Source organism: Papio anubis, chromosome 20 (genome assembly GCF_008728515.1).
Source record: "Papio anubis isolate 15944 chromosome 20, Panubis1.0, whole genome shotgun sequence".
NCBI lineage: Eukaryota > Metazoa > Chordata > Mammalia > Primates > Cercopithecidae > Papio > Papio anubis.
The window spans coordinates 500,383-527,288 of record NC_044995.1 but is presented as its reverse complement, the minus strand read 5'-3'; the positions used below and the strand labels follow the sequence as shown (position 1 = coordinate 527,288).

The 26,906-nt window shown below is 50.1% G+C and overlaps 1 protein-coding gene across 4 annotated transcripts; it reads left to right on the top strand.

The window, feature by feature from the left end:
- The first annotated feature begins 66 nt into the window (after window positions 1–66).
- ZSWIM9 (zinc finger SWIM-type containing 9) lies at window positions 67–25,678 on the top strand. 4 transcript variants are annotated; one of them, XM_031659100.1, is made up of 4 exons: window positions 67–140; window positions 1,209–1,492; window positions 11,847–12,159; window positions 22,703–25,678. In XM_031659100.1, the coding sequence occupies exons 2-4, from the start codon at window positions 1,218–1,220 to the stop codon at window positions 24,884–24,886; spliced, it is 2,772 nt and encodes a 923-aa protein (XP_031514960.1). In that variant the 5' UTR covers window positions 67–140; window positions 1,209–1,217; the 3' UTR covers window positions 24,887–25,678. The 4 variants fall into 4 exon arrangements, with proteins under 4 accessions (XP_031514960.1, XP_031514961.1, XP_031514958.1 ...); XM_031659101.1 differs by having other exon boundaries at window positions 96–136; XM_031659098.1 differs by lacking the exon at window positions 67–140 and adding an exon at window positions 239–451.
- Window positions 25,679–26,906: the final 1,228 nt, after the last annotated feature.

The window sequence follows — 26,906 nt, the reverse complement described above, 5'->3', positions numbered from 1 at the left end:
GGAAGAATTGGTGGAAGCGCCCGCGCGAGGCACGGCGGGAAGAGAGGCGGGAGACCGCGCGGGGCATCCCGGGAGCAAGGGCCGGGCCAGGCCTGGGCGCGGGGCATTGTGGGAGGTGGACGCCGCTCCGGGGCGGGTAGGTGAGTGGGGAGGGGCGGGAAGGGTGCACATCTTGGGGAGGGGAGAGGCACAGTTAGGTGGGACGGCGGGGCTGGAAGGTGCCGCAGCGGGCGGGGCGGGGAGTAGGAGCGTCGGGAGCAGGCTGGATGGGGCTGCTCGAGGGGAGACGCGCAGCTGGACGTGGGGGGAGCATCTGGGGTGAAGGAGCCCATCTGAGGACGAGGGGCCATGTCTAGAACGAAGATGCACATTGCGGGGAATGGTGGGTGTAACTGGGAGGAGGGGCCCACAGCTGGACTGGGGGCCGCATCTGAGGAGCAGGGGACCACAGGTGAATATTGCTGACACTTCCGAGGAGAACTAGCCACAAGTGGGGCACACACCTGTAGGCGAAGTGTCGATAACTGCATGTGGGGAGCACATCTGGAGATGAGAGCGTCTCAGGGAAGCCCCAGCCACAGCTGCATGTGGCGAGCCATAGGGTCATAATCGGGGGAAGGGGCAACAGCTGCACGCCAGAGACATATCTGGGGAGTGCGGAGCCACAGGTGCATGAAGCATGTGACCGGGTGAGGGGTCCGTGGCCTGGGTGTGGGAGCACATCTGGAGATGGAGCGTCTTTGGAGGGGTTACAGCCAACTGTTGACACATGGAAGGAGGAGTTCCAGATGATTATGAGCGCTAGAGGTTACTCTCGGGTGAGAGACACAGCTGGAAGGGGAGGAGGTTTTAGCTGGAATTTGAGAACACATTTGAGGAGATGTCCACGGCGGAGCTTAAGGGTCATATTTTGGGAGACGGGATTTCAACTGTACCTAAGGGTCACATCTGCGGAAGAGGAGGCGAGTTGGAATTAGGAATCAAGATGACAGGCTCCAAGTGAACCAGGGATAAGGCGGTGGGAGGAGGCCAAAGATAGGGTGGAAGTTTATATTTATATATTTGGAGAAAAACAGGCACGTCCGACCCCGGGCTACCCACCTCGATAGAGGCACCAGCACCGACGGGGCAGGCCGAGAATGGGGTAGATGAGATACCCCGGGTGGGAATGGGTCTGATATCCACCTGTTCTCCTCTCCTCCACGCAGGCCCCCAGGATGGAGCGGCCGGAGCCCCCACCTGGCACGGCTGCGGGGCAGGAGGAACAGGAGCTGCGGGAGCGGGCCTTCTTCTCGTGGGCCGAGTTCAGCCGCTTCTTCGACGCGTGGTGCCAGCAGCGGCTGGCACTCTTCTTCGTCAAGAGCTCTATGCACCTGGCGCGCTGCCGCTGGGCCAGTGCGCCCCCGCTCTACACACTCATCGACGTGCTCAAGTACAGCTACGTGCGGCTCGTGTGCAAGGACGTGCGTGCGCCCAGCCGGCCCGCCGTGGGGTGCGTGAACCTGAGCGCTGTCCTGCTGGGGGGAAGGGGAGCACCGGGGGTGGGTGCGGGTGGGAGACGGGCAGAGAACACCCCACCCAGAGATGCAGAGGGAGAGAGGCCAACTGAGACAGCCAAATACACCTTGCAAAGAGGCGGGAGTCAAGGAGGGACATGTACCGAGAGACAGTGAGAAGAGGAGCTAGAGAGATAAAGACACTCACGGAGCAAGAGATGGTGTGGGCTCGACTTACAGACTTTTTTTGTCTTTTTTCGAGATGGAGTCTCGCTCTGTCGCCCAGGCTTGAGTGCAATGGTGCCATCTTGGCTCACTGCAGCCTCCACCTCCCAGGTTCAAGTGATTCTCCTGCCTCAGCCTCCCGAGTGGCTAGGACTACAGGCACCTGCCATCATGCCCGGCTAATTTTTGTGTGTTTTTTTGTTTGTTTGTTTTGTTTTGTTTTTTGAGACAGAGTCTTGCTCTGTCACTCAGGCTGGACTGCAATGGCACAATATCGGCTCACTGCAACCTCCACCTCCCGAGTTCAAGCGTTGTTTCTCCTGCCTCAACCTCCTGAGTAGCTGGGATTACAGGTGCGCGCCACCACGCCTGGCTGATTTTTGTATTTTTGTAGAGATGGGGTTTCACTACATTGCCCAGGCTGGTCTTGAACTCGTGACCTCAGGTGATCTGCCCGCCTCACTTCCCAAAGTGCTGGGATTACAGCCTTGAGCCACTGTGCCTGGCCTGACTTACAGAATTTAATAGAGACTTCGAGAGGCAGAGCATAAAACACACACACCCCAAGAGGAGAAAAAAGTCATGGAAAATTCCAGAAACATGGAGACATGGAGGCAGAGACACCAGAGAGAGCCAGGGAAACAGAAGAGCCAGGTTTTGTACACATGACAAAGACTGGGAGACAGAGACTGGGAGACTGAACTGCAGAGAAGCCACAGGATAAAGGAAAGGATCCATCTATTCAGTGAATAAGGGGCCAGGTCCCATGTGTGGGCTGGGGATATTCTAGTTGGAGCATTGGAGTTGGGCAAGAGACAAAAATCCCTGCCCTTCTGGTACTTTCTGACTGGACAGGAAGATTGACATTAAAAGAACAAGCTCGTAGGTAGTTCCCTACAACTGTGCAATGCTGCAAAGAAGGGCAGGTGAGAAATCCAGGAGACCCAGAATTATACCCAGGTGGCCAGGGGTATTTTAATGGACCCCAGTTTTATTTTATTTATTATTTATTATTTATTTTTATTTTTTTGAGACGGGGTCTCACTCTGTTGCCCAGGCTGGAGTGCAGTAGTGTGATCTCGGCTCCCTGCAACCTCCGCCTCCTGGGTTCAAGAGATTCTCCCACCTCAGCCTCCCAAGTAGCTGGGACTACAGTTGTGTGCCACTATGCCCACCTAATTTTTGTATTTGTAGTAGAGACAGGGTTTCACCATGTTGGCCAGGCTGGTCTCGAACTCCTGACCTCAAGGAGGCCGAGGTGATCCGCCCACCTCGGCCTCCCAGAATGCTGGGATTACAGGCATGAGCCACCACACCCAGCCATATTGACCCCAATTTTATTTTATTTTATTTTATTTTATTTTATTTTATTTGAGATGGAGTCTTGCTCTGTCATCTGTGCTGGAGTGCAGTGGCACAATCTCTGCTCACTGCAACCTCAGCCTCCTGAACTCAAGCAATTCTCCTGCCTTAGCCTCCTGAGTAGCTGGGATTACAGGCATGCACCGCCACCATGCCCGGCTAATTTTTGTATTTTTAGGGTTTCACCATGTTGCCCAGGCTGCTCTTGAACTCCTGACCTCAGGTGATCCGCCTGCCTCGACCTCCCAAAGTGCTGGGATTACAGGCATGAGCCACAGTGCCTGGTGTGACCCCAGTTTTAAACTGGGGTTGTTCCCCACACAATGTTAGGTTTCCAGCTTCCATTGGAACGCCGGAAGAGGTGAGCCCATGTTTCCACTGGCAGATGGCCACCCCTCTTGAATGGGGCTCTGCTGCCCAGGTTTGCCCCAAACCCTGGCACTCTCTGCTGCCTCATGCCTACCACTGTCATTTGCTTGTTTTGCCTGCCTGGCCCCGTAGGTGTGTGAGTTTGAGACCCTTGGTTGAGGCGCTGTAGACAAGAGCAGAGGTCTTAAGAACACGGGCTCTGCCTTCAGGCTGCCTGAGACATGCTCCACGACTTCCTGGATGGGTGACTTTGGGCAATGGACCTTCACATCTTCAAGCCTCAGTTTTCTCATCTCTGAAATGGGGTTATGATACCCACTTCATGGGGCCATTGTGAGGATACTGTGAGATCATACATGAGAAAAACGTATAACCCTGGTGCCTGGAACATGGGGTGGCTGGTTAAGTGATAGCTGTTACGGGATTCAAGAGCATGAATCCTGGGCCATTGCACTGCTGATACTTGGTGGATGCTGTTGAGCAAGTGACTACACCTTTCTGTGGCCTCAGTTTCCTCATGTGGAAAACAGGGGACATACTAGTGTCTATCTCATAGGTAAATTATTCAGAGAGATGTCCAGCACGGAGTAAGCACGCTCTAACAGCTCTTTCACCGGTAGTTATTTAAATATGTATTGTGAGATACATTCTTGCCCCTTTTTTCTCACTACTTATTCTAGAAACAGAGACTCGGAGATCTGAAAGCGGAACAGCGTCAAACACACACATCACCCAGAAACCTAGAACTTTAGAGCTTGCAAGAAGCTCAAAGAAGCTCAGGCCTAATCTGAAACCTATGAACAGAACCCAATCCGATGTAACAAATACTTATTGAGCACCTATGACGTGCATGCTCTTCACTGGACATTTGGAATCCAAGGCTGATCTCAGCCCTTGAACAGCTCAGAACTTAATGGGGTAGACAAAGACCAAAAAAAAAAAAAAAAAAAAATTGTAGATAGTGGCCCGTAGTAGTCAGAGCGAGATTGAGGGGGAGATGAGAGGAGGATACAAAGGGAGTGGTCAGCTCCACCTGAAAGTTTACTGGGTGGTTCTGGAAGGCTTCCTGGAAGAGGTGGCCAGTAAGCAGAACCTTGAAGAATTTTGTTGATGTGTTTATGTATGTATAGTATTTGAGCTAACAGATGCACTAGGTTTACTATGTGCTGCTACTGTCCCAAGTGCTCTACCAATATCAGAGACAGCCAAGAAGCAGGAGAGACAGGGCTGTGGAGGGGGCGAGGACAGGGCCCTGGGTACACTCCTGGGAACGGGTAGATGATGAGATGGTCTCTGAATGGGGAGTGCGGGAGCAGGTGGTTGATGAGCCAGTTCAGGAATGATGTCTTGGACCCATCACGTCTAACTCCCCAACTCTCCTGAGCTGCTCAAGGCAGAGCCCCTCCAGTGCCACAGCCCAGGGACAGCCCACGGGCTGAGGTCAAGCTGGAGAAGTTAGCGTGTAAGGAAAGGCAGGAAATGAGACTGCAGTGGCGTCAAAGCCTGGACCTGGCAGGGCTGAGTTCAGAGGTTGAGACTTTATCTGGGGGGTGGTGGGGAGCCCTAGAAGGCTGTGAGTAGGATCAGTTCTGGGTGGAGGAAGATCCCTGTGGGGCCACGTGGGAGACGATCTTGGGGACAGAGAACGGACGCGAAGGAGGAGGCTGGGGCTGCGGGTGCAGGGAACCAGACAAGAGCTTTCTTCCTGGCCACTCCTTCCCCCTTGCCAGAGGTTGCACAGTGACTCTTTCCAAGTCACCACTGCGGCAGCTTCAGCTGTCCAGCTCCAGTTCCTCCCCTGTCCCTCTCTCTCAGCACTTCCCTCCCTGGAACAGAATTGCTCAGTCTTTCTCAATACACGCCAGCCTTTGAAAACACAAAGATCTCGAAAACCTGAAAGATCAAGAATAAATGAGTAGCCGGGTGCAGTGGCTCACGCCTATAATCCCCACACTTTGGGAGGCCGAGGTGGGCAGATCACCTGAGGTCAGGAGTTTGAGACCAGCCTGGCCAACAGGGTGAAACCCCATCTGTACTAAAAATACAAAAATTAGCCGGGCATGATGGTGGGTGCCTGTAATCCCAGCTACTCGGGAGGCTGAGGCAGGAGAATCACTTGAGCCCGGGAGGCGAAGTTTGCAGTGAGCTAAGATCGTGCCACTGCACTCTAGCCTGGATGACAGAGTGAGACTCTGTCTCAAAAAAATGAGTAAATTGGTAAGTGGAAGGCAAAACAAAGCAAAGCAACAGGTCCTTGAAAAAAAGTTTTGAAAATAGCAGCTACTATTTCTGCATTGTTTACTATGCACTAGCCCCTTTTCTAACCCCTTTATGTAGTTTAATCTTCTTATTTAACCCTCTCAAAAAGACTGAGACCCTAGTGTTACTATTAGCCCCACTTTCCAGGTGAGAAAACTGAGGCACAGAATACTTAAAAGATTGTTCCCAGGATAACACAGCTGCTAAGAAGGAAAACCAGAGTCTGGACCCTCATTCTGGTTACTAAGCCCATGCTTTTAATTACCACCCTCCTGCCTTTGTTTCTCACTTTCTCTTTCTCTCCCCTCCCCTCATCTTTATTTCAATCATTCAACCCTCATTGTGAGGGTTGACTGTGCCATGGGTCCCCTAACGATGTGTTGGTTCTGGGCACCAGCCTATCTGTCCCTTCACCCAAGAGGTTTTTGGGAGCCCCTGCAATGTGCAAGATGGTGTTTTTAGATGCTGGGATTTCTGTGGGGAGTGTACATTAGAGATGGACATAAATAAAAATCCCGGCCAGGCGCGGTGGCTCACACCTGTAATCCTAGCACTTTGGGAGGCTGAGGCCGGTGAATTGCCTGAGCTCAGGAGTTTGAGACCAGCCTGGGCAGCATGGTGAAACTCCATCTCTACTAAAATAAAAATTTAAAAAAAAAAAAAGTTAGCCAGGCGTGGTGGCACGCGCCTGCAGTCCCAACTACTCAGGAGGCTGAGGCAGGAGAATTGCTTGAACCAGGGAGGTGGAGGTTGCAGTGAGCCGAGATTGCGCCACTGCACTCCAGCCTGGGGACAGAGTGAGACTCCGTCTCCAGTAAATAAATAAATAAATAAATAAATAAATAAATAAATAAATAAATAAAATCCGTACATGTGATAGACTCTTCCCTAGCCTGGATGTGGTCAGGGAAGACTTCCTGGAGGAGGCGATGCTGGCTGTGAGGCCTGAAGGATGAGTAGGAGTTGACTAGGTGAAAAGGGAGAGGAATGTTTTATGAAGGAGGGAAGAACTTACCCTAGGTTGTGGAAATGGAAAGAAACGTGGACGGGTAGGACTTGGTGATGGATGGTTTTGGTGGAATGGAGACCATATCCCAGAGTGGGTGTGCCAGGGTTTGTAGATGACACAGTCGTTGAATCATCACCCACTTACTGAACACCTCCAGACACCAGGTACTATTCTAGGTGCTGATGACACAGAGATAAACAGACAAAAATTCTTATCCATGTGGAATTTGCATTTAGCGGGGGATGACATTATTCCTCCGGATAGCTGGAGAGATTGCCAAAATGGTGTGTTGAAGCACTAGTAGGTGGTTATGTGAGGTTCTGGGTCCCTGCAGAGGAGGCGCTGTTCTCTGGCGAGATATATGGCTTCACAGAAGAGGTGACCTAGGCGGAGCAAGGGGCTGTTCTAGGGCCTGAAACACCTAGGCTGAAGGAAGTCAGACCAAGGGTTTCACAAAAGCCTATGAATTATCCTAGAAAAATGAACCGGGTAACATTCCATGAACTTGCAGTCTTGATAGATCAAACATGGCTTCACATTGGAATTTTCTTTGCTTCCATCTGATACCACGTGGTGGCAGTAGGTTTATTTTATTGATGTTTATTTGCACATTGAATAATTTTCTAAGTTTGCATTTTGTTACTTTATTTATTTATTTTTTGAGATGGAGTCTCGCTCTTGTCCGCCAGGCTGGAGTGCAGTAGCACAGTCTCAACTCACTACAACCTCCACCTCCCAGGTTCACGTGATTCTTCTGCCTCAGCCTCCTGAGTAGGTGGGATTACAGGCGCCCGCCACCACACTCAGCTTATTTTTGTATTTTTAGTAGAGACGGGGTTTCACCGTGTTGGCCAGACTGGTCTTGAACTCCTGACCTCAGGTGATCCGCCCGCCTCCGCCTCCCGAAGTGCTGGGATTACGGGCATGAGCCACTGTGCCTAGCCTTGTTACTTTAAATAAGGCATAAAGTCTCGGACTCTATATTTCGATTTTTAAAATCTAGCGGGCTTCTGGGTTTTTCTTTACCTCGTGCATGTAGGAAAAAAGGAGTGTGTCAAGAATGCTCTTCTGGTTTGACAAAGAAAATTTTTAAGCATTTATACTGGTGGATTTAAGCATTTCTCTGGGTGGATCCTGGGGAGAATCACCCAGTTGGGGGGCCATTTGGAAAAAAACACAGGAGGGTTTTGGGGGGTGTGCTACTCGGGTATTTACTACCTGGGAGCCAGGGTTTCTTAACTACATGCCAGGCCATGGGCAGTCTGTGTTACAAGGGTCAGCAAACTAGGAAGCCCTTGGACCAATCCCAACCTGCAACCTTTTTTTTTTTTTTTTTTTTTTGAGACAGAGTCTTGCTCTGTCAGCTTCAGGCTGGAAGTGCAGTGGCACAATCCCCAGCTCACTGCAACCTCCCACCTCCCAGGTTCGTTTGTATTCCTCCTGCCTCAGCCTCCTGAGTAGCTGCGACGACAGCCTGCAAGCACCACAACTGGCTAATTTTGTATTTTTAGTAGAGACGGGTTTCACCACGCTGGGTCAGGCTGGTCTCAACTCTTGACCTCATGATCTGACCACCTCGCCTCCCAAAGTGCTGATTACAGGCATGATCATCGCGCCCGGCCTGTAGCATATTTTATAAATGAAGTTTTATTGGAACATAGCCATGCCTGGTCATTTCATATATTGTCTATGGCTTAGTTTGGTAAATATAGCAACAGAATATGTTAAACGCTTACTGCCTGGCCCTTTGCAGAGAAAATGTGTACAGCCCCTGCTTTAAAACATAAAATCTGCCAAAATGCTGATATTAATTTCACATGGAGAAACATCGAACCTCTTCAGAAATCAGATAATGATTTAAATACTCATTATCGAGAAATACACTCTTGATTTTTTTTTTCTATTCTCTTTATTTTCTTTTTGAGACAGGGTCTGCTCTGTTGCCCAGCCTAGAATACAGTGATGCCATCATAGCTCACCATAACCTCGCTGACTCCTGGGCTCATGATCCTCTTGCCTCTGAAGCCCCGGACAGCTGGGACTATGGGTGTGGGCCACTATGCCTGGCTGGTTTTTGCTTTTAATTTTTTGTAGAAGGGTTTGCTATGTTGCCCAGGCTGTCTCAACCCTGACCCAAGTGATCGCATCCTCCTGCCTCAGCCTCCCAAAGTGTATTGTGGTAAGCACAACACACCCGCCCTATTTCATTTTTCTACAGTGCTATTGCAACTGCCTATGTTAATTTCATGTATTGAACTGCTGTCCTCAACAACTTGCTCAGCACACATAAAGAGATGTGTAAGAGTGTTGTATCACATTGGGGTGATGGAAGCTGCATTCGCGAAAAGAGGAGAATTGAAACACCATCATAGATGGCAGAGTCATGGAGCAGAACACCAAGCAGCAGTAAAGGAATGAAACCGAACAGCCTTTTCAAAATCCGAAAGTGACATGGAAAGGCATCTACAGGGTGGGATGGTCTTAGTCTCAACAACTACCACAAACATGGTGGCTTAAAACAATACCAATTTATTATCTCTGCAGTTCTGGAGGTCAGAAGGCCACTATAGGTCTCTGGGCTAAAATCATATGCTGGTAGTGCTGTGTGTTCCTTCTGGAGGCTCTAAGGAGAATCTCCTTTCCTTATCTTTTCCATCCTCTAGAGGCCAACGCATGCTCTTTTGGATGGGAGCTTCTTCCAACTTTTTTTTTTTTTTTTTTTTTTTTGAGATGAGTTTTGCTCTCGTTGCCCAGGCTGGAGTGCAATGATGAGATCTTAGCTCACCGCAACCTCTGCATCCTGGGTTCAAGCGATTCTCCTGCCTCAGCCTCCCAAGTAGGTGGGATTACAGGTGTGTGCTACCATGCCTGGCTAATTTTGTATTTTTAGTAGAGACAGGGTTTCTCCATGTTGGTCGAGCTGGTCTCGAATTCCCGACCTCAGGTGATCTGCCCACCTTGGCTTTTCAAAGTGCTGGGATTACAGGCATAAGCCACCGTGCCTGGCCATTCTTCCAATTTTTAAAAAGAGATAGGGGTCTCACTATGTTGCCCAGGCTGAACTCCAGTGATCCTCCCAGCTCAGCCTCCTGAGTAACAGGGACTATAAGCAAGTGCCACTGTGCCTGGCTCTTCCTCCATTTTTAAAGCCAGAAGAGTAGCATCTTTCAATCTTTCTCTGACTTTGATCCTCTTACTTCCCTCCTTCCCTTATAAGAACCTTTGTGGTGACATTTGGGCCTACCTGGATAATCCACTCTCCCCATCTCAAGACCCTTAATTTCATCACACCCGCAAAGGTCCTCTTGCCATGGTAGGCAGTGTATGCACAGTTCCAGTGACTATGATGTGAACATTTTGGGTAACCATGATTCTTCCTACCACAATGCTCAGACACAAAGAGTTTTCTTTTTTCTTTCTTTTTTTTTTTTTTTCTGAGACGGGGTCTTGCTCTGTCACCCAGGCTGGAGCGCAGTGGTGCAATCTCAGCTTACTGCAACCTCTGCCTACCGGGTTAAAGCCATTCTCCTTCCTCAGCCTCCCAAGTAGCTGGAATTACAGGTGTAATCCCATTAGCCTATTATTCACCACCACGCCTGGCTAATTTTTTTTTTTTTTTTTTTTTTTTTTTAGTAGAGACAGGGTTTCACTATGTTGGCCAGGCTGGTTTTGAACTCCTGACCTCAGGTGATCTGTCCCCCTTCAGCCTCCCAAAGTGCTGGGATTACAGGCATGAGCCACCACACCCGGCCAAAAACAAAGTTTTTTCTAAGTAGACTTTTAAAAAATATAACACACATCCAGAAAAGCATACACATCATACGTGTGCAACTGAATGAATTTTCCCAAAATAAAATTCAGAGGTAACCAGCACCCAGAACAAGAAACAGAATATGTCCAGTCCCAAGAAACCTCCTGGTGCCCCCTTACAGGGTTAACCACTTAAGGGTAACCACTATCTAACCTCCTAACAGCAGAAGTTAACTTTGCCTGCTATTGAACTTTCTATAAATGGGAATCATATCATCATTTCTCTTTCATGTCTGGCTTTTTTCATTGGTAGGTTTGTGAGATTCATCCATGTTGTTGGAGGTTGTAATGGTGTGTTCATTCTTGGTGCTGATTAGCATTTTACTTTAGGAATATACCACAACTTATTTTCTCATTCTATTGTTGGATATTTAGGTTTCAAGTATTTGGCGAATATACATAGTGCTGCTGTGAACATTCTCGTACACATCTTTAGATGCCCATTTGTCTTGAGTGGCACCACTGGGTCATGGAGAGGCATAAAATCTGCTTTAGTAGATACTGTCATGCAGTTTTCCAAAGTGTTTGTGCCATTTCACGCTCCCATCAGTGATGAGTGAGAGTTCCAGTTGCTCCACATCCTCATCAACACTTGATGTTATCAGTCTCTTTTGTCTGACCATTCTGCTGATGCGTAGTGTCATTTCCTTAGGATTTTAATTTGTTATGTCCTTGATGACTAATGAGTTTGAGTCCTTCTTCACATAGACAATGCTTTTAAAACAGAGAAACATACCTCCCATTGTTTATGGATGCATAAAAATATACGTGGAATGCTAATAGATAATTTTGATAGTGGCTGCCTCTGGGGACAGAGTGAAGGAGGAGAATTTGTTAGGGCAGCGTTCACAGAAGGCCTCAACTTTCGATGTTATTGCTAAACCAGAAGCAGATATGGGACTAGCTGAAATTTTTTATTTCTAAAAAAAGTTAAGGTAAATACAATAAAACATTCACTCACTTTTGACAGAACTCAGGGTGGTAGGTATAGAATTTTGGTGAACACTTACTGCTTGCCATATTCCAGACACCGTGTAGGTGCTTTACTTATATTAACTCTTTTCATGCTCATGACGATCCTATGAGGAAGGTATGATGAGTAGGACCTCCCTTTTAACCTATGAGGAAACTGAGGCATAGAGACTTGAAGTGACTTGCCCCAGGTCACACAGCTGGCATATTCTTAGGGCCCTCTACTCTTCTCTATGCCTGAAACAATTCTTAGTTTAAAAAAAAAAAAAAAAAAAAAGGTGAGTGGCAAGAAAGAAGAGGGCAGCAGAGTGATGTGACCAGGGCGGTGGTGGTTCCTCCCACAGGCCCCCCCAGCCCGGCTGCCCCGCCTTCATCATCGTCAAGCTGAGCCCGCTGCGGGACCGCCTCGTGGTGACGGAGTGCCAGTTGACCCACTCGCACCCGGCCTGCCCGCTGGAGTTCGCCTACTACTTCCGCCCAGGCCACCTGCTGGCCAACGCCTGCCTGCCGGTGCGCACCACCAACAAGATCTCCAAGCAGTTCGTGGCCCCAGCCGACGTGCGCCGCCTGCTCTCCTACTGCAAGGGCCGCGACCACGGCGTTCTGGACGCCCTGCACGTGCTCGAGGGCCTCTTCCGCACGGACCCCGAGGCCAAGGTGGGGTCTCGGGAGAGGCAGGAGGGGGGTGGGGGCGGGGGAGAGCCACGCTGAAGACTTGTGGGTCATTCATTCCTTCATCCGCCCTCTCATCCCTTCACTCCTTTCCTCCATTCATCCGTTCATTCATTCATTAAGTACTTAGGGAGGCACTGGGGATGCAGCAGCAAACGAGACCCACGTGGTCTCTCTCTGCAGAGAGCTCACCTTCTAGTGTAGTGCTGCCCAGTAGAACTTTCTTGCAGAATGGAAAGGTTCTGTGATTCTGCACCCCCAGCCACACGTGGCTATTGAGCACTTGAAATGTGTCCAGTACACTGAGGAACTGAATTAATTAATCAATTAATTTTTTTGAGATGGAGTCTCACTCTGGAGTGCTCTATTGCCCAGGCTGGAGTGCAGTGGCATGATCTGCAGCCTCCGCCTCCCGGGTTCAAGCGATTCTCCTGCCTCAACCTTCTGAGTACCTGGAACTACAGGCCACGCCACCGCTCCGGCTAACTTTTTGTAATTTTAGTAGAGACGGGTGTCACCGTGTTAGCCAGGATGGTCTCGATCTCCTGACCTCGTGATCCACCTGCCTCGGCCTCCCAAAGTGCTGGGATTACAGGCAAGAGCCACCGCGCCTGGCCTGAATTTATTCTAACTCACTGAAATTTAAATAGCCACCTTTGGCTATTGGCTGCCTTGCAGAGGTAACTGCCAGAATGCCACTGCAGTTCTGGTGGGAGAAACCAACAAACACATCCAAATGTGATGTAGCATCACTAGGGGCTGGGTGCTAGCAAGAAGAGGAGCCACAGTGATAGCAAGTGCTATGTACTTTTTTTTTTTTTTAATCTTTTTTTTTTTTTTTTTTTTTTGAGACAGGATCTCACTGTCACCCAGGCCGAGTGCGGTGTTGCAATCACGGCTCACTGCACCTTCGATGTCCCAAGCTCAAGCAATCCTCTCACCTCATTCTCCCAAGTAGCTGGGACAACAGGCGTGCACCACCACACCCAGTTAATTTTTTTTAGTTTTTGTAGAGATGTTAGGGGTCTCCCTATGTTGCCCAGGCTAGTCTCGAACTCCTGGACTCAAGCGATCCTCTTGCTTTGGCCACCCAAAGTGCTGGGATTATAGGCATGAGCCACCACGCCAGGCCTATTTAAATTAAAAAAAAAAAAAATTGAATTACACAAATAGAAAATGCACAAATGATAAATATTTAGTTTGGTGAATGTTCACAAGGGGAGAACACACCCGAACCCCCCACACAGATGGAGAATTAGGAGAAGGAAGAGTGCTGTGTCCTGTGATGTGATGGAGCGATAAGTATTATAAAGGAGAAAAAGGCCAGGGCTTGGAGCGGGACAGTTCTAAGGGTGCTGTTTGAATTGGTCAGGGAAGGTCTCTTTAAGCAAATGACGGTGAAGCAGAGGAGATGGAACAGAGGCAAGGGACCCTCATTCTGTCATCAGAGGGAAGAGAGTTCCAGGCAGAGGGAACAGCCAGTGCAAAGGCCCAGAGGCACGAGCAAGCTTGTGTTGGAGGAACAGTGAGGATGGCTGCTGCTCCATAAGGAATCTCTGCGACTTTAATCCAACTTCAAGTTTGGGGTGAACTTGAAGTTTAAAAAGGAAAGAAAGATGAGAAAGTGGGAAAAGAACTGGTTTCTCCTGGCTGTGCCTTTGTCTCCCTTGGGTGTGGAAGAGGTCCCAAGGCAGGGTGAAGTCAAGATTCAGCTCTGGCACACTCTTCCTGTCTTCATCTCATGCCCAGTAAGAAGCCCTGATTCAAGCCACCAGCCCAAGCCCAGGCCTCTGTCACGACATAATAATAATTTTAGCTAATGTTTATCAAGCACTTACTATATGCCAGGCACTACTCTAAGTGCTTTACATACTATAACTCATTTTAATCTCACCTGAGCCCTATGAAGAAATGGTCCACCATTCTCATCCCCATTTTACAGATAAGGAAACTGAGGCACAGAGAAGTCAAGTAACTGACTGAAAGTCACACAGCTATTTAGTGACAGAGCTGGGCTTCAGACCCACACAGCCAGGATCCAGACCCATGGCCTTCACTGTGGGGACAAACACACATGCATTTCCTACTCCGCTACTCTTTACTGACCTAGTAACTCTCATCCACTGCCCACCATTACATACATAAGCCTCAGCTCTTCTTCCCTGAAACCGCCCTCTGCAGGATTGTTCCTGTGCAAAGCAGCTCATTCATAAATCACAGCCTTCCCTGGAAGGGGAATTGTCTTTCCATTTTGAAGCCTGTCTTGGAATCTAGGCTAAACCAAGGTTGGCTCCTGGGTCTGTGTTTTGGCCTGCCTTAATACTTTTTTTTTTTTTTTTTTTTTTTTTTTGAGACAGAGTTTTGCTCTTGTTGCCCAGGCTGGAGTGCAATGGCACGATCTCGGCTCACTGCAACTTCCGCCTCCTGGGTTTAAGCAATTCTCCTGCCTCAGCCTCCCAAGTAGCTGGGATTACAGGCGTGTACCACCATGCCTGGATAATTTTTGTATTTTCAGTAGAGACGGGGTTTCTCCATGTTGGTCAGGCTGGTCTTGAACTCCTGACCTCAGGCAATTGGCCCACCTCAGCCTCCCAAAGTGCTGGGATTACAGGCATGAGCCACTGTGCCCAGCCACTTAATACTCTTAAAAGAAAGGAGGAAGAAGTTCTAGGACAGGAGAGACAGATTAGTGAAGCAACATTTAAATATTTACTTTTTGAATATGTTATACATTCACATGGTTCTAAAAAGGGTATGTAGTGAAAAGTCTTCTTGTCACGTCCTGTCCCCCAGGTCCCCTCCCCTCCAGAGTTACTAGCAGCTTATAAATCATATCTCGCTTTCTATCCTATGGACCAGCACTGCCCAGTGGATCTTTCTACAATGAGAGAAATGTTCCTTATCCAGGCTGGGCATGGTGACTCACACCTGTAATCCCAGCACTCTGGGACTCTGAGGCAGGTGGATCACCTGAGGTCAGGAGTTCAAGACCAGCCTGGCCAACATGGCGAAACCTGGTCTCTACTAAAAATTCAAAATTAGCTAGGCATGGTGGCAGGTGCCTGTAATCTCAGCTACTCGGGAGGCTGAGGCACACGAATCGCTTGAACCCAGGAGGCAGAGGTTGCAGTGAGCTGAGATTACACCACTGCACTCTGGCCGAGGTAACAGAGTGACTCTTGTCTAAAAAAAAGAAAGAAAATGGTTCTTATCTGTACTGTCCAATCCAGAGGCCGCTGGCCACACATGGCTATAGAATACTTAATGAGGCCAGTGTGACTGAGGAACTGAATTTGTCATTTAATTTACTGAAATGTAAACAACCTAATGTGGCTAATGGCTTCTGGATTGGACAGCACAGATCTGTACATATAAAGGTCAGTTTGCATGTCTGTATTTTTAACTTTATTTCCTCTTTCTGTCCCCCCATCCCCCACCCCCAGCAAGGCAGCCAGTCACCCAGGCTGACTGTTTGTATACATGCTGTTTGTTTGGTTTGGGGTTTTTTTTTTTTTTTTTTTTTTTGAGATAGGATTTCACTCCCGTCGCCCAGGCTGGAGTGCAGTGGCATGCTGTTGGCTCACTACAACCTCCACCTCCTGGGCTCAAGTGATTCTCCTGCCTCGGCCTCCTGAGTAACTGGGACTACAGGCGTGCACCACCAAGCCTGGCTAATTTTTGTATTTTTAGCAGAGACGAGGTTTCGCCGTGTTGGCCAATCTGGTCTCGAACTCCTGACCTCAAGTGATCCACTCACCTTGGCCTCCCAAAGTGCTGGGATTACAGGCATGGGCCACCGCACCCACCCGACCTGTACACACTGTTTTGCATCTTGCTTTATATGTTGGAGAGTGCCAGATGTCACCATCTTTTGTTCTTCCTCTGGGGCTGGTCAAATCCTCCTGAGAAAACTCCTCCGGCCTCCTGGCGGGGGGTGAAGGCCAGGCTGCCAAGGCCAGCTTCTGGGAGCCACCCGGGCAGAGGCAGGGAGCTGTCGGGCATTCAGCCAGCAAGACTCACTCAGTCCCTACTTGGGATTCAGAATCCCCCTCCCTCATCTTCAGATGGGCCAGATGTCCCCAAAGCCAGCGGCCCCTTTGTGTTTCGTCCTGTCTACAGAATAAACTCCCATAACTGGGGATGGAGGAAGAGTAAAGGGAGAGGGGAAATGGGATTTGGAGATCTAGCTGCTGCTGAAACAGCCCTCAGTTCATCTTTATTTTGCCTTCCGCAAAACTGGCCTGGTGTTGCCAACTCCTTTTGAGGACTTTGCTACTGGTTCTCAGCATCCCCCAATTGCTGGCTTAGGATTCATGGGTTTTGGCGGTGGGGTGGGATTAGCATGTCCAGCTGCTTTCCAGTTTCCAAAGTTCTATCCCTGTCATATTGCCTCTGTCTTTAAAAAAAAAAAAAAGCCATTTTAAAAATAGATGTACTTGAGGTTCAAGAGGGAGTGAAACTAGAGAGGTGTTCAATCCACCACTCTTACACAGAAGTTTCACCTTTTTTTTTCACTTATAAAATCTACTGAAAGAGTTCTATATTAATATATTAATAATACAATAGTAATATAACATAATAGATAACATATTAATATTATAATCTGTAACTCATAATGTGTAATACTAATGATATAAGAGGTGCGATGGCTCACACCTGTAATCTCAGCACCTTGGGAGGCTGAAGCGAGCAGATCACTTGAGCCCAGGAGTTCAAGACCAGCCTGGCCAACATAATGAGCCCCTGTCTCTACAAAAAAATAAAAAAATTAGCCAGGCGTGGTGGCGGGCACCTGTAGTCCCAGCTACTTGGGAGGCTGAGGCAGGAGAATGGTGTGAACCCAGGAGGCGGAGCTTGCAGTGAGCTGAGATCAGATTGCGCCACTGTACTCCAGCCTGGGCGACAGAGCGAGACTCTGTCTCAGAAAAAAAAAAGAATACTCGATGTACTCGATGGGCAGCTGGTATGATCTCAGTGGAGGGCAATTTAGCAATATCTATCTATCAAAATGACAAGAACACTCACCCTTAGGCCCACAATCCCACTACTGGTGATTTATCCTGCAGATGTAGTTGCACAGATGTGGAAGGACTTACTTACAAGGTTAATCATTGTTATTTGTGAAAGCAACAGATTAGAAACAACCCAAACTCCAATGGGTAATGGTTACATAACCTGTGGTATATCCATCCATGGATTACTACACAGCACTAAAAAAGAATGAGAACTTTGGGAAGCCGAGGTGGGCCGATCACAAGGCCAGGAGATCAAGACCATCCTTGCTAACACGGTGAAACCTCGTCTGTATTAAAAATGCAAAAAATTAGCTGGGTGTGGTGGTGGGTGCCTGTAGTCCCTGCTAATCGGGAGGCTGAGGCAGGAGAATGGCGTGAACCAGGGAGGGGTGGCTTGCAGTGAGCCGAGATTGCACCACTGCACTCCAGCCTGGGAGACAGAGCGAGACTCTGTCCTAAAAAAAAAAAAAAAAAAAAAATGTGAACACGTCTAGGAACTATTTTGAAAGATCTCTCAAACACATTTTTAAGTTAAAGCAAAATGCAAAACTGTACATGATATGCTGTATTATCTATAAAATAGAGAAAATAAGAATTATAGGTATGCTTACTTATATTCATATAAAGAAACTCTAGAAGAATACCAAGAACTGTGGATGGGGGTAGAATAGTGAATGGAAGCAGACTGATTAGACTAAAGAGGTGGGAGTAAGGCCTTTTACATATCACTTTACATTATTTGACTTTTGGACCATGTGGATGTTTGCATATTCAAATAATTAATTCTAAAAAAGAAGGTAAAAAATAGAGCTGGGCACAGTGGCTCACACCTGTAATCCCAGCATTTGGGGAGGCTGAGGTGGGTGGATCACTTGAGGTCAGGAGTTTGAGACCAGCTTGGCCAGCATGGTGAAACCCCATCCCTACTAAAAATACATAAATAATACAAAATACATGCTGGTGGGTGCCTGTAGTCCCAGCTACTTGGGAGACTGAGGCAGGAGAATGATTTAAACCTGGGGGGGGAGGTGCCGGAGGTTGCAGTGAGCCGAGATCACATCACTGCACTCCAGCCTGAGTGACAGATTGAGACTCCATCTCAAAACAAAACAAAATAAAACAAAACAAAAAACAAACACACACACACACACCAAAAAAAAAGAAAGAAAGAAAGAAAAATAGGCAACAGTCCCAGCATACTAAACGCATTTGGTTCTGTCCTCAAAGGAAAAATTAGAGGGTGAGTGATAAAGGGCCTTGAGGCTGTGTGAGTCAGGATGGCCTGGGTTTTGCTGTAATAATGAACAGCCCTCAAATCTCAGTGGCTGAACTCATTGAATTTTATTTCTTGCTCACCTATGTGGCCACCATGGGATGTTGGGGGAGTACTGTTTATCTGGGTCATTCTGGGACCCAGGAGGATGGGCATTCATCCCAAGGTAATAACTGTATGTGGCAGGGGTGGCTGTGAAGGCTTCTCCTTGGATGTGATGCCTCAGCTCCCTCCCGCTCACACTTCATTGGCCAAAGCAAGTCACATGACGCTGCTTACCTGCAAGGGGGCAGGGAGGTACAATGCTAGTAAGTGCCCAGGAGACGGAGAACTGCAATTTCTTGGCAAGCAGAACCATAGGGTGCTGTTTCATCAAGGGCCGCCCAAAGCCCTGTCTGAATATGGGGCTCGCGTTTCCCCTGCTCTGTAGTTACACAGGCCTCCTGCAGTTCAGTTTCAGCTTTTCTAGCTTTTCATGGCTTCCAAAGGGAATATTTTCTATGCCATATAGCCTGTTTTTACATCAAGCCATTTTTGGGGTGTTGATTTTGGTGACTTGATTTTATTTGTATTGATAGGCGCTGAATGCTTTATGAACGTTCTGGCTGTGCCCGTTACTAGCTACAGGACACAGAACAAGTTATGAACAACCTATTTACCCTTTCCAAACCTTATTTCATTTATCTGTAAAATGGGGATAATTCTATCTTATAGGGTTGTTGGGGTTGTGTGAGAATTAAGGTACAGTGTGTGTGTGTATGTGTGTGTGTGTGTGTGTGTATGTAGGATGGGAGGAATAGTGCTCAGAAAGTAGAAAGCCCTGCATATGTTCAATATTTAGCTATTATTTTGTTGTTGTTGTTTTTGTTTTTGAGATGGAGTCTCTCTGTGTCACCCAGGCTGGAGTGCAATGGCACAATGTTGGCTCATTGCAGCCTCTGCCTCCCGGGTTCAAGCAGTTCTCCCATCTCAGCCTCCCAAGTAGCTGGGATTACAGGTGCACACCACCAGGCCCAGCTACTTTTTATATTTTTAGTACAGATGAGGCTTCACCATGTTGGTCAGGCTGGTCTTGAACTCCTGACCTCAGGTGATCCACCCACCTCGGCTTCCCAAAGTGCTGGGATTACAGGCATGAGCCACTGTGCCCGGCCTCAGCTATTATTTTTATTCCTTCAGTTTTTTCTTTGGGGCAGTTTGATGAATAGTATTGTTCTGATCACATGAAAAAGGGAGGATTTACTCACGTGTCGGAAGAGGTGTGAATGGAAAGTAGTAAAGGCATGGTTTCTGATGTTCATGTTCGTGGAATCTGCTGTCTATGACAGATGCTTCCCCGTGCTACCAATTTGTCTGAAAGGACACCTGTACTCATTCACCTCCTCAAAATCTGTTCCTCCGTGGGTTTCTCCATCTCTGCCAAATGCACTGCTGTCCACTGTGTGCCTAAGTCAGGGCTGTTTGGTCACTTTTTGGAAGGCTGTAGGGTAGAGTGGTCAGGAACAAGAGGCCCTGGACCCAAGCTGTGAGGGCTCAAATCCCAGCTCACCTGGTGTTGCAAATCACATGGGTGACTCCAGGCAAGCAACTGAAGCCCTGTGTGCCTCAGTGTCCTTATCTGAAAAAGGGGGTGATAATCATAGTATCTGTCTTACAGGGATATTGTGAGGATGAAAGATTAATTGCTGGAAATGTGCCTGGTGCAGAGAAACTACCTCATGTGTGCTTTGCACACCCAAAGCCTTCTTTTTTATATTTATTTATCCTTGGCCTGCGGGCTGTCTCCTCTCACTCCGTGGTGTGTCTCATTTGTTCTCCTCTGTGCCTGAGCCAGCACATGGCACATCATATTTTCTCAGTAAATATTTGTATTCATCAGCCTGGCCAACATGGTGAAACCCCGTCTCTACTAATAGTACAAAAATTAGCCGGGTGTGGTGGTGGGCACCTGTAATCCCAGCTACTTGGAAGGCTGAGGAGAGAGAATCGCTTGAACCCGGGAGGCAGAGGTTGCAGTGAGCCAAGATCACGCCACTGCACTCCAGCCAGGGCGACAGAGTGAGACTCTGTCTCAAAAAAAAAAAGTATTCATTTACCTAGCCTCGCCTTCATCGAATGTCACCCTACCCCTTAAAATGCCACCCACACATGTTTTCCCACCCACTGCTTTCGTTTCCAATCATTCCTAATGGTCTGGGTCCATTGGATCCCAGCATCACCACTTGTTAGTGCCACGACCTAGGGCCAGTTTCTCCTCTGGTATAGCTGGGGGGTCCCTAAGACCACCCTCAGTTTCCATGATTCACTAGAAGGAATCACAGAACTCAGAAAAATTGTGATAATCAAGGCTACAGTTTATTATAGCAGAAGGATACAGAATAAAACCAGCAAAGGGAAGAGCCACATAGGGCGACCCCATCAGTCTCCCTGATTCCTTAATTATCCTGCAGCATCACATAGGGCAGAGGCCAAGAGAGACCAGCATGAGCTGCCGGATGTCCTCTCTCAGTGAAGTCCCGTGGACAGTGCTCAATTCTCCCACCAATGACGTGTGACAACAATGATGTGTTGCCAGCCAAGGACACTTACTTGGGCCTTGGTGTCCAGAGTCGTTATTGGGGTCAGCCATGTAGACTTGTGCTGAATATTGCTGAGAGACTGAGACAGACAGTAAGAACCGCTGAGATCTGATGCACCCCAGGTGTCCTTCCAGGCGTTGGCCAGGAGTGATCTCATTTTAGCCCATCCATGACCCTGTTAAATAGACATCCCCATTTTTCCAGACAAAGAACCAAGGCTCATTGAGGGGAAGTCACTTGCCCAAAGTCCCACAGCTAATAAGAGGCAAATCCAGGAGTCTGATCCTTGAACCTCTGCCCTACAGATGTGGCCTTGGACATGGCTGCACACCCTCGTGTGAGTTCCCTCACTCAGGATGTACTGAGCCATTGTTCTGGGGCAGGTACCATTCAAAGCATCAGGGATGCTGTTATAGCCAAGGCTACAGTTTATTACAGCAGAAGCATGCAGAATAAAATCAGCAAAGGGAAGAGCCACATAGGGCAGAGGCCAAGAGAGACCATCCCGAATGGGAATGTCCCTGTGCTTGTGGGGCTTACAGCCTAAGGAGGGCAAGCAGGCAATAGGCAGATGAGCAAATGAAGATATGACTTGCCAAAGGGTGGTAAGTGCCATGGCCAGAAGGAGCCAGAGAGAGATGGGGTGTTTGCTTAGTTGGGAAGGTCAGAGAAGACCTTGATGACGTGGTGTTTGAACAGAGATGATAATTATAATGACCACTTTCAGAACACTTACTATGTGTTGATACGTAGTAACAGTAATATTATATGTACCAGGCAATGTTCTAAATGCTTGACTGCATCTCATCTTTCCAATCACAGAGATGCTCTTATTATCATCACTTTACAAATGAAAGGGAGGTTAGGGAAGTTGGCAGAAAGGCACACAGCGAGGAAGCAGCGTCTCCAAGATCTCAGCCCAGGGATCTTGGCCTCAGAGGCCATGCTTTTCACCATTGTCCTGCCTCTCAGTGCGTGGAGAAAGGAATGTTCAGTTCCTAGAAGGGAGAATCAGGGAATATGGAGGTTAAGGAGGAAACTGAGGCACAGAGAGGTTAAATTACCGGGTTCAGAAGTGGTGGGGGTAGGACTCAAAGCTAAATGATCTGCTTCCACAATCGAAGCTCATTACCACTAGACTAGTCATCCTTAACTTAAGCATGCATAGGAGTCCCCTGGAGGGCTTGTCAAACTAGATTGCCGGGCCGCTTCCAGAGTTTCAGGCTCAATAGGTCTGACGTGGCCCCGAGAAGGTGCATTTCTGTCAAAGTGCCAGGAACCGATGGTGATGCTGCTGGTGATGCTGCTGGTCCAGGGCCCACATTTTGAGACCCACTACCTAGACTGCCTCTCAGCACACGGAGGAATGAATAGCCAGCTTCCGGCGGAGGAAACTGAGGCTCAGAGAAGCTAAAAGTGTCATGTGCAAAAAATCACATAGCTGTGTGGTGCCCGGATCTCAAATCCAGGCAATCCGGCTCCAGTCTGTTTTTAACCATTTCTCTGCACTGCCTCCTGCCGGTCAAAAGAATAAATGCATATGCAGGCAAGAATGAATGGGTTCCCATTTCCGTAGAAGGGGAAACCGAGGTCGGGGAGCTGGACGGGGAGACCCCAGCATCCTCTGACCTCTTTCCTTGCCTCCCTGCCCCCGCCCGCAGGTGAAGCTGGTGTTCGTGGAAGACCAGGCAGTGGTGGAGACGGTATTCTTTCTGACGTCGCGCACCAGGGCGCTGCTGCGGCGCTTCCCGCGCATGTTGCTGGTGGACCGGCTGCCGGGGCTGCAGGGCGCGCTGGATCTTCTGGCCGTGCTGTGCGTGGACGCCTCGGGCCGTGCGCGCCAGGCTGCCTGCTGCGTGGCACGCCCGGGCACGCCGAGCCTGCTGCGCTTCGCACTTGCGTCGCTGCTGCAGAGTGCACCAGACGTCAAGGGCCGCGTGCGCTGCCTCACCGCCGGGCCCGAGGTGGCGGCGCAGTTGCCTGCAGTGCGCCAGCTGCTGCCCTGTGCGCGCGTGCAGATCTGCCGCGCGCAGGGCCTGGAGACGCTCTTCAGCAAGGCGCAGGAGTTGGGCGGCGCCGGCCGCGAGGACCCCGGCCTGTGGTCGCGCCTGTGCCGCCTGGCTGGCGCGTCGTCGCCCGCCGCCTACGACGAGGCGCTGGCCGAGCTCCACGCCCACGGCCCGGCCGCCTTCGTGGACTACTTCGAGCGCAACTGGGAGCCCCGCCGCGACATGTGGGTCCGCTTCCGCGCTTTCGAGGCGGCCCGAGACCTGGACGCGTGCGCCCTGGTGCGAGGCCATCGCCGGCGACTGCTGCGCCGTCTCAGCCCCTCGCGTGGCGTGGCACAGTGCCTTCGCGACCTAGTGGCCATGCAGTGGGCCGACGCGGCCGGCGAGTCGGTGCCCGAGGGGCCCGATGGCGGGGGGCCGTGGCTGGAGGATGAGCCGGGGAGGGGGCCCCAGGTGGAGAACGAGAGGGTGAGGGGCCTGGAGACAGGCGACTGGGGAGGGGCTTCGAAAGAAGCAAGTATTTGCAGGGGGGCCCAAATGGAGAAGGAGTGGGCAAGAGCACTGGAAACCAGAGACTGGGGCGGGGCTCAGTTCGAAGGTGAGAAGGGGAGGGCACTGCAGATCAGAGATTGGAGAGGGGGCCAGTCGGAGAATCAGAAGCCGAGGGGACTGGAAGGAGGTGTCTTGAGAGGGTCGCAGTTGGAGAAAGGGCACCTGAAAGGGCCAGAGATTAGGGACTGGAGGGGGCCCCAGTTGGAGGGTGAGAAAGATTGGGGACTGGAAGGTTATGTCTGGAGGGCGGCCCAATTGGAGGACCAGGCGCTACGAGGATTGGAAGGATATACCTGGAGGGTGGCCCAGTTGGAGGATCGCGGTAGGGCGCTGGAGACCACCGACCTGAGGGGGACCCAGTTTGACTATGAGAGGGTCAGGAGTCTTGAAGGAAGCCCCTGGAGGGGGGCGCAGCTGCACGATGAAAAGGCAGGGGGACTGAGAACGGCAGAATGGAAGGGGCCACAGTCAGAAGTAGAGAAGGGGAGGGCGCTGGAGGTCAGAAACTTGAGGGGGATCCCCTTGGAGAAGTCCCTGGAGTTGGCCCCTGAGAACGGAGACCCAAGGGGACCCCAGTGGGAAGATGAGAGGAGGAGAGGGCCAGAGACTGCAGAGGAGAGGGGAGCGAGGGCGGGAGCCAAAAGAAGAAGGGGCCTGGAGGATATCGTTTTGGTCCAGCTGGGAGACACGAGGGTCACAGGCGTGGAGAATGGAGATGGAGGGGGAGCCCGGTCTGTAGGCCCCAAGAGCCGAGCTGGACGAGGGATGGAGTGGGCAGACGCGGGAGGGCGGTGTCTAGGGCTGGGGAATGGAGTCGTGTGTGGCACCCCGGTGGGGACTGTATTGGAAGGCAGCCCAGAATGGGCAGTGGTGAGGAGCGAACACCTGGCTGCAGGTGACGGCCTGCAGGAAGGAGGCGAAGATGGCCCCAGGGAACCAAAGAGGCTTTGCCGGCCCCCAGGAGAGGAGGAGGTGGACTGGGAACCCCTGGCCAAATTCCGAGCAGCCTGCGGGCCAGAGCTGGCAGACCTGGTGGCCGAGGAGTTGGCCTTTGCTAGGCAGCATGGGACCCGGGGTTTCCACTGGACCGGAGCCGGTTTTGCCCTTAAGGACGGCACCTCGGACTTCTTCCTGGATGGGGCCCTGACACGCTGCAGCTGCTCAATCCATGCCGCCCGCCGTCTGCCCTGCAGACACCTCTTTGCAGCGCGCCTCCTCACTGGGGCAGCCTTATTCCACATGGACCTGCTCAGGGATTGCTGGGGGAGAGCCCCGGAGCCCTGACCCTTCATGCCTCTGCCCACCACCCTCCACCGGGAGGGTCGGAGGGCATTCTTCGATCCCAAAGATAATAGGGCTGAGGCCAAGGAGACCACTCCAGTCCCCCTGGCCACCTCCTGGGTCATCCAGGGACCTCCTCATGGCAGTTTGCCTCTCTGGGTCCAAGGGCAAGGTGACAGTGGTCTCTGAGGTCCTGGAGCCACAGCCGGGGAAGGTGTTGATGGCCAGGGCGGATTCTGAGGGCTTCCCTCTGGAGAGGAAGCATGTGGTGAGAGGTGTAGACAGGGTCAGGCTGGGGCAGAAGGAAGGAAAGGGGCAGAGCTGGGGGGAGGGGGAGGAAGCGATGATCCGGGGAGTGTCTGGCAAGAGTAGACTGGCCAATCTAGGGAGCGCAGGGGGAGACGGGGAAAGGGAGAAAGTACAGAAGACAGACGAAGGAGAGGAGATAAGCGAGAAAAGATGGAAAGAGGAGCCGGAAATGGAGGAGAGAGGACAAGAAATGAAGAGACAGAAATGAAGACATGAGGAAAAGCTGGGGGAAGCAGGAGAGGAAGGGACAGGATGTAGGAGGGGGAAGAAAAATCGGAGATGAGACAAAGGAAATGCCTAGGAGATGGGTAGAGAAGAAACGGAAGGGGCGTGGTTTTGGTTTTTCTCTTAAGACCTGGAGACATCGACCCCCTTCGCCTTCTGAAGGGTGGGGGGGCACTGGGGATTGGGAGAGTCTCCAGCAGGGGAAGGGAATTGTTCGGACTATTGTGCTTCAGAATTGGAATAAAACAATCTTATTTTGGTTTCCGTGATGAGTTCTTCGCTTCTGGGGTTGGTTGGGAGTCCCAGATCCAGGTAACAGTTGAGATGGTCCAGCGTTCCTTCATTCTTTCCACCAACGAGGCCTCCTGGGGCCAGATGGATAGAGGATCCTCAATGAATTCATCTCCATTGCAACTCAAGCTGCTTCCTCCATCATCTGGACCAGTACATCCCAGTGGCAACTTCTTGACAGGAGTCAATTCCACCTTCAAATGACTGACTCGTGCCAAATGTCCTGGCCACAGAATGGGCATGTGACCCAGTCCTGGTCAACGAGTCTGCTCAGGTTGAGGTGGGAGGCTTCTTTTTTTTATTTTTATATTTTTGTAGAGACAGGGTCTTGCTATGTTGCTCAGGCTGGTCTTGAACTCCTCAGGTTAAGCAATCCTCCTGCCACAGCCTCCCAAAGTGCTGGGATTACAGGTGTGAGCCACTGTGTTCAGAACTAGGACGCTTTTTTTTTTTTTTGATAGAGTCTTGCTCTGTTACCCAGACTGGAATGCAGTGGCACGTTCCCAGCTCACTGCAACCTCCACCTCCCAGGTTCAAGTGATTTTCATGCCTCAGCCACCCAAGTAGCTGGGATTACAGGTGTGTGCCATCACACCTGGAGAATTTTTGTATTTTTAGTAGAGACGGGGTTTCACCATGTTGGCCAGGCTGGTCTCAAACTCATGACCTCAGGTGATCTGCTCGCCTCAGCCTCCTAAAGTGCTGGAATCATAAGCGTAAGCCACTGCGCCCGGCCTAGGAGGCTTCTAATAAAGATTCTCTCACTCCTAAGAAGGCCTAGAGACATGATCAGGCCTTGGTATGGTGTGATAATGAAGTCCACACTGAGGATGACAGAGCTGAGATGAAGAAAATCAGGATCTTTGCTTGGCTTAGTTGAGTCTCTGGAGTCTGCTCTACCATGGGGCTTCTTAAGTAAAATATATCTTTTTTTGTTAGAGACAGGGTCTCGCGCTGGCCCAGACTGGAGTGCAGTGGCACAAACATAGCTCTCTGCAGCCTTCCAACTCTTGGGCTCGAGGAATCCTCCGGCTCAGCCTCCTGAGTAACTAGAACTATAGGCTCATGCTACCACCTAGCTAATTTCTCTTTCTCTTTCTTTCTCTCTCTTTTTTTTTTTTTTTTTTTTTTTTTTTAATGTTACTTGGGCTGTTCTCAAACTCCTGACCTCAAGCAATGCCCCCGCTTCAGCCTCCCA

What these genes read in the sequence shown, in the direction of transcription:
- ZSWIM9 (XM_031659098.1), top strand. Translation starts at nt 380, where the DNA reads ATGGTGGGTGTAACTGGGAGGAGGGGCCCACAGCTGGACTGGGGGCCG. An exon ending in TGAGGAGCAGGGGACCACAG is followed by an intron (nt 452 to 1,208) that starts GTGAATATTGCT and finishes TCCTCCACGCAG; the next exon opens with GCCCCCAGGATGGAGCGGCC. An exon ending in GCACGGACCCCGAGGCCAAG is followed by an intron (nt 12,160 to 22,702) that starts GTGGGGTCTCGG and finishes CCCCGCCCGCAG; the next exon opens with GTGAAGCTGGTGTTCGTGGA.